This window comes from Frankliniella occidentalis, unplaced genomic scaffold (assembly GCF_000697945.3).
Source record: "Frankliniella occidentalis isolate FOCC.00 unplaced genomic scaffold, Focc_3.1 Scaffold123, whole genome shotgun sequence".
Lineage (NCBI taxonomy): Eukaryota > Metazoa > Arthropoda > Insecta > Thysanoptera > Thripidae > Frankliniella > Frankliniella occidentalis.
In genome coordinates, this window is record NW_026267250.1 from 229,468 (window position 1) to 235,909 (window position 6,442).

The window sequence follows — 6,442 nt, forward strand, 5'->3', positions numbered from 1 at the left end:
TCCTCGACGAAGTCCAGGCAGACGAGCAAAAGCCAGGGCGCGTACTGACGGGCGATTCTCTCCCGCAGGACTTGAGCTGTCGTTCTTCAGCGGCGTCTACAGCCCCAGCATCGGCTTCACGACCAAGATCGGCGACAACGCCAAGCAGTTGGTGGGCGTCTCTGGCATTTTCATCGGTCTCGGTGAAGTGATTGGTGCGTAAACAATACGCCAACGCAGTCCCAGGCGGGGTTACTGGGGTTGAACCTGTTTCCTGACCGTCTCCGTGTTTCCTCAGGGGGCGCTCTGTTCGGCCTGATGGGCCGCCGTACGACCCGTTCTGGCCGCGACCCCATCGTCATCATGGGCTTCCTCATCCACGTCGCCAGCTTCTTCCTCATCTTCCTCAACCTCCCCAACAACGCCAACTTTGGAGAGACCACCGACGACGCGTACATTACACCAAAGTAAGTCTCCCCTTCTTACATCCGTGCCGTTTTATTACGATATTCAAGTTTCATATTTTTACTTAATTTCCAACTTCCCCACTTTGTTGCAGCCAATACGTAGCTATCCTGTGCAGTTTCCTGTTGGGCTTTGGCGACAGCTGTTTCAATACACAGATATTCTCAATGCTAGGTGGTTTATATCCTGACGACAGTGCTGCCGTATTTGCCTTGTTCAAATTTACCCAGGTAATATATGTTCTTAGATTTAGTTTCATTGTAAGCTAATTTTGGTTAATACCTCTTTTCATTAACAACCTTTTTTCCTTACAGTCTGTTGCTGCAGCAGCTAGTTTTTTCTACAGCCCATCAGTTGGTTTGTACATCCAGCTTGCTATTTTAGTCGTAACTGGCACTCTAGGAACAATTACATTCTGCCTTGTCGAGTGGGCTGAGCGCCATAAGAAAACTGACAGCGAGGTTAACAGCGAAAGCAGTGATCCAGACACTGCGTCTCCCAGAACTCCTGCCCTACCACAAGACTGAAGTGAAGAGGTTTCATGTCTATTCCTTGAATCAATTAATTTTAATTCTATGTTATGAGGACAACTCATTTTACCTGTGAACAATCAAAAAACCAGTGAGTTGAACAATTCTTGGTGAAATATTCAGCAGTTATAATGGAATTTCTCTCACCATTTTATTATTAGGACTATGTTCTATAGTTGTAAAAAATATTAGTTATATTTAAACTTTTTTTTACACTACAGGATAATTTACTGCCCTCATACAGTAAGACCAATCTGTAGGTTGGAAATCAAATTTGTACAGATTGAATCCACATATTATAAAAACTCTTGAGTACAAATCCACAATTTCACATGATTCTGATTTTCTACAACCTGTTTTCCACAGAAATGCTCGAAAGTGAAAATTTGCGCACATTAAAAGGCAAGAATAAGTAATTTTTAAATCTAAAATTGAATTTCTGATTGCGTCTTACTTGTAAGGGCTTTGATACATTGTGAAAGACTTTAGTTCAATCCTGCTGTCTTCTGTGAAGATGTTGCATGGTAGGTAATGTCTTAATTTTCCAGATCTCATTTGTTTAAAAATTTGATGTCTGGTTGTTTATGCTGTTCTTATGAACTCTTGTTGTGTTAAGCTTTGATGTTTGTAAATATTTATCTTATGAAATGTTGTGATTAGAGTAACTTTCTATTTCTATGTATTGTTAAATGTCAAAAATTATCTTACCCTCGCTGGGTAAATGTTTTACATCATGTGATTGACTGCAAATTAGAGTAAAGGCACATTATGTGTAGAAAACATATTATTAATATAGATTAGATTATTAGCATGGAATATATGAACAATGGACCTTCATAAGATGTGCCCAGATGAATTTTAGAAAATATTTACATTCCTTTATCTGTAGTAACTAAAGGTTGTTTCAACTGTTTGCTATCAGTGCCAAGTCAAAACAAAGACACAAGAAAAAACTATTTATACTGTACTGTTACTGTACTGATGAGTTTTACAGTATGTACAGGTTTTGATCAATGTATTTTATTGCTACATTGTTATTGTTAGATTGGAACGTTTTTAGGGTCTGAGCTGCCTTTTGCCAATCATGTCTTCCGCACAAGCTAAGTACTTTGTGCACAATTTCATAAATTAGGAACAATATTATGGAATCATTTACAGGATCATTGTGATAATTTGATAGAGCTAGTTGAATTAATTCCATGAGCAGGTGAAAACTGTACAATTTTTAATGTCCATCTCAATGATAGTCATCCCTATTGCAAGATAATCCTATTATTGGCATTCAAGTACCTGATGCAACTAACTAAAAATATTATCTTTCACAAGACTGATTCAAGATTTTCTTTGTTGCAGACTAATATTGTCTTAGTCAAAAAAACAAAAAAAAAAGTCAATGCTCAAATTGCATCATTTCATTGCAATTACTGTACTCTGATCACTCTCAGAGGCTTACCTAGTCAATATTATACTTCCACATTTCAAAATTAACATGTATATTTGTGATGCCAAATTGTGTTTTGTGCCAATAATGTTCATTTTTTATATGAACAATAATTACATCAACATCATTGAATGCAACAGACAATTTTGATGCCAGAACTCATGAAATTTTGCAAAGGGATGATACTCTTGACAACGCTTGAGTATTAATGAAGTTGTTGAACAAAGACTTACAAAATAAAGTGTGATTCCTCTCTACACAATTTTTCTTACTTGAAACTTAACCCATGTTTACAGGTCAGAGCAGAACAAAAGTCAACTCCAGTTTCTTCTCATGGTTAATTAAATTTATTAACAGGAAATGGCAATGGTCATCCTCTCTCTCTTTACACGGAATGAGCACCTACTTAAAAGGATATTGAAGACAGAAAAAATTGAAACGTACATATCAGCTGAATAACTTTCACATATTACAATAATGACTAAGCTTAACCATCTGCAACATCCATTGCATCACCAGCGTCTGCTAGAATGAAGAAAAAATGCACAAGGTTAGAAGAGATCTGTATCAACTACAGCAGCAAAATTATGTCCTTACATCATGTGATGTTCTCTGTACTTACCAATGTCATTGAACATGAATTCATCTTGATACTCTTTAAGGAATTGCATAGATCTATTCTCATCCAAAAACAATGAGTACACTCTCTTGATATCCTCCATTTGGATCTAGATTAAAAGAAAACGAGTATAATAAATAACCTGCGCCTAGTAATGCTTAGATAAAGGAAAATAGTTCACATGTACTTACCTCATTGCTTTTACGTTTGCGGCTGACGAGCCCTGAGGTGGTAATAAGTTGGATTGCATAACGAAGCGATGTTTCCCCTGCTATTCTAGTGAGTACAGTAAGGGCATCATCTGACATCTCACAATCTTCCTCTTCACATCTAAAAAAATACATAAAAAATAGCTGATTGGGTTTTTGAAACTAACCGGATTTTAACATAGTTCATAAATTGTTCCCAACAGTTGAACCTCAAAAAGAAAAATAAGCACCTTATTTTGAGAATTTCTTTCAGTTCTTTTTCCTCATATGGTTTAGTGGCAACTATGTTCATACGATCCAGCAGGTCAATAGGAATACCATGAGGGGACATGTAATTGGTACCACGAATGCGTGTGATACCTCTGTTGGTGGCCATTATAACGACTGGAGCCATTTCATTTTCAAGAGCTCGGTTTAAAAAGGAGAAGCATTCAATATCTAACATGTGAACCTGGAGACAGATCAACACTTCATATAATAAGGGATTCCTCTGATAAGATAGAAAATAATAATAATAATTGGATATCAATTACCTCATCAATAAAGAGCACACCAGGTACTATTTCAGCTTTGCCCTCTTCCCTCCATTCTGCTACCTTAGCATTAATTTGTTCTCGCACCTCAGCCTTGATTTCACCAGTATCACCTGTAATTGATATGATTAGATAGGATTCAACAATCAATGCCAACCTAGTCTGGGTAATTTGAAGATTGCAAATTTAAAACTGAATATGAAAATCAACTTGCCAGAGAACAAAGCAAGGAAACCATGGGTGCGACTGTTAATAACATCCACTTCATGCAAGGACACAGTATGCACAACTTCTTTGCGCTTCTGCAATTCACCTTCAGGGCACTGTACAAATCTAGCAAGAAAAAAGAGTAAGAAAGTTACGTATACCAGAACCATACACTAAAAGATTTCAATGTAGCTATAGTATTTCACTGTACCTTGTTTGTGGTCCAGTTGCATCATAATCCCTTGCTCTAGTAAATGACCTTCCTAGTTTGCTGATTTTTCCTGTAGCCTTGTCAATAGTAATAACATCACCTGCTTGAACCTGTACAGGGCAATGCAAAAGTCAGTCTTAGTTTTTCCCTCTTAAATGAAATAGAATCCTCACACAAAATTGTGAGCAGTTCCTTGTTACCTTTTCTTTCATTATGCATTCAATCATTTTCCCTCCTAAATCATAAATTGTTTCCATCTCAGTAGTTTTCAAGGTAAGTTTTCCTACTTTCGTGCCAACTCCAGTGGCTGGACGATCCACTTGAACTTCAACTACTTCTCCTTCAATAATTTCGGTTTCTTCCCTAACAGACAGGGAAAACAGAAAATGTTCAGTAATATTCAAATAATTAGAGAAGAGGAGATATTGCAGCAAATGAGTACTTACTTTATTCTCACACCAATAGATTTTCTGATGGCCTGAGTCAAAGCTTCAGTTTTTCCCATTTCTAAGGAGTATATTTCAGAGCCAGCCATGCTTGTGAAAGGAGTATCTTGGCCAAGAGCTTGAGCCATGCCCATAGCAATAGCAGTTTTACCTGGTAAAGAAAATTGAGAAAAAAAGATTTATAGAATGAACAGAAATCAGCATGACTTAGCAGTAGATTATATAAAACCAACCCCACCTGTGCCAGGTTGACCCGCAAGTAAAATTGCTCTGCCAGCAATTTTCCCCTCCTTAATCATCTCCAGAACAACTCCGGCAGCTCGTCTGGCAGTGAGTTGCCCAACCATACCCTGAGAAACCTAAAACAGCGCAACATGCAGTGGATTAAAATTGAAGCTCAAGTAATTTTTCAAAACAACTACTTAATGTGGTTTAATGCAAAACTTACATTGCGTGGCTCAAGGCTGTCATCTAGACCTAGACCACGGATGTGAGAGTGAGCACCAATCCTTTCAATCCGGGTGATTTCCCGAACTTCTTGAACTTTCGCAGCAGCAATCGACTGTTGATGACCAAAGAAATGATTAGAACGATATGTAGAGGGTGTTTGTGGGTGATACCGGCACGAGCATTTTGAGGTTAGGAATATAAAAAGAGGGGCTGAAATACATTAGCTCGAGATAACAATAAATGAATGATAAGTTTTTTGATTACATTAAAAATTAGAGGACAATTTAGAGTTCGGTGATACTTAAGCCTTTGAGTGTTACATACAAAACCGTAAATCAAAACAGGCAGGCATGGAGAACCTATCAATAGGCATTTCCAAGATCAGGCACAAAAATGTTCACAGAATTCAAACTTTGATGGTCTATATGAATCGAATAAACACCAGTCTATTGGGAAAACAGTGTTATACTTCAAAATAGGGATTAAACTTAAGAATTTTCAAGTAAATAGGTACGTACCGCCATCGTGCACAACTTTGTTTATGCCTCGCCGAAAAACACAACGCAGGTTGAGCACTCCCGTTGTCCTTGGAAACCGAAGCGAAACTTCTGAAATAAATTTCGGTACAGAGAAAGCACTTTGCAAACGAACTCTGCGCTATCGACCGCACTGAAACGCCAAGTTCACGACATTTGAGAGAGAAATCTTCGTGATGAAGACTGCAAACGGCTAGAAATACTTGTGAACAAGCTATCCAGGTTGGCAGCGAAGACCTCAAAGTGGCAATTTCAATGCCAACTGCGCATACTAAAGCAGTCCCAAAATCTCAAATTTTATAGTGAATGTGCACGGTTAAATATGTACATATGTGAAGGAGACCAGAGTTTGAAATAAAATATAACGAAAATGCGGTCTTCCCCCCATTTTCGCCACTCTTGACCAACGCGGCCAAGACGACCGTGGCGTTGCCTTCGTGCGAATTTTATCGAGCGAAAACGCAGTGGTTGATCGGGATTTGCAAATTTTAGTCCGCTATTGTCGGTACGAATTTTGTCAAATTTCTGAAAGGCGACACCCAGGAGCTTCTAGCGGCCGCCGGAACTGCAAACTACACGGTGAGTAGCGAGGCTGCCGGCCTGCTCCGGGGCGTACATGGGGGCCGGGGAGAGTCAAGAGAGTGCGAGAGAGATCGCGGCCGCGGCGCCTGGTTGCGGCGACGCCCAGCAGGGCCCCCGCAGTCGTCAACCTTTTATGCATCCTGATGAGCCTTTGCGCCGCGACGCCCTAGCGACGCCGGATGTGTAGCGGAATGAAAGGATGGGTGGGGAGGGGGGGTGCATAGACGGAGAGGG

The 6,442-nt window shown here is 39.4% G+C and overlaps 3 protein-coding genes across 4 annotated transcripts in view; 2 read left to right on the forward strand and 1 right to left on the reverse strand.

Moving 5' to 3' along the window:
- The window catches only part of LOC113211625 (UNC93-like protein MFSD11), a 50,187-nt gene that overhangs the window by 29,509 nt on the left and 14,236 nt on the right, over positions 1–6,442 (forward strand). The window lies entirely within an intron of this gene.
- The window catches only part of LOC113211624 (ruvB-like 2), a 23,454-nt gene continuing 19,751 nt past the window's right edge, over positions 2,740–6,442 (reverse strand). Inside the window, exons 2-13 of one of the 2 annotated variants that reach the window (XM_026430063.2) lie at positions 5,609–5,698; positions 5,089–5,202; positions 4,879–4,999; positions 4,641–4,791; positions 4,395–4,557; positions 4,195–4,304; positions 3,991–4,109; positions 3,777–3,889; positions 3,474–3,694; positions 3,226–3,364; positions 3,038–3,143; positions 2,740–2,940 (exon numbers count right to left, since the gene is read on the reverse strand). In XM_026430063.2, the coding sequence (XP_026285848.1) occupies positions 2,903–2,940; positions 3,038–3,143; positions 3,226–3,364; positions 3,474–3,694; positions 3,777–3,889; positions 3,991–4,109; positions 4,195–4,304; positions 4,395–4,557; positions 4,641–4,791; positions 4,879–4,999; positions 5,089–5,202; positions 5,609–5,614 (1,401 nt within the window). In that variant the 5' untranslated portion in view covers positions 5,615–5,698 and the 3' untranslated portion in view covers positions 2,740–2,902. Of the gene's footprint in view, positions 2,941–3,037; positions 3,144–3,225; positions 3,365–3,473; positions 3,695–3,776; positions 3,890–3,990; positions 4,110–4,194; positions 4,305–4,394; positions 4,558–4,640; positions 4,792–4,878; positions 5,000–5,088; positions 5,203–5,608; positions 5,816–6,442 lie in introns of those variants that run through there. The other variant, XM_026430064.2, reaches the window with a different exon arrangement.
- LOC113211623 (dihydropyrimidinase) overlaps positions 6,045–6,442 on the forward strand; it is an 18,289-nt gene continuing 17,891 nt past the window's right edge. The window contains exon 1 of the mRNA XM_026430060.2: positions 6,045–6,205. The gene's annotated coding sequence lies outside the window, so the exon portion shown is untranslated. The remainder of the gene's footprint in view (positions 6,206–6,442) is intronic.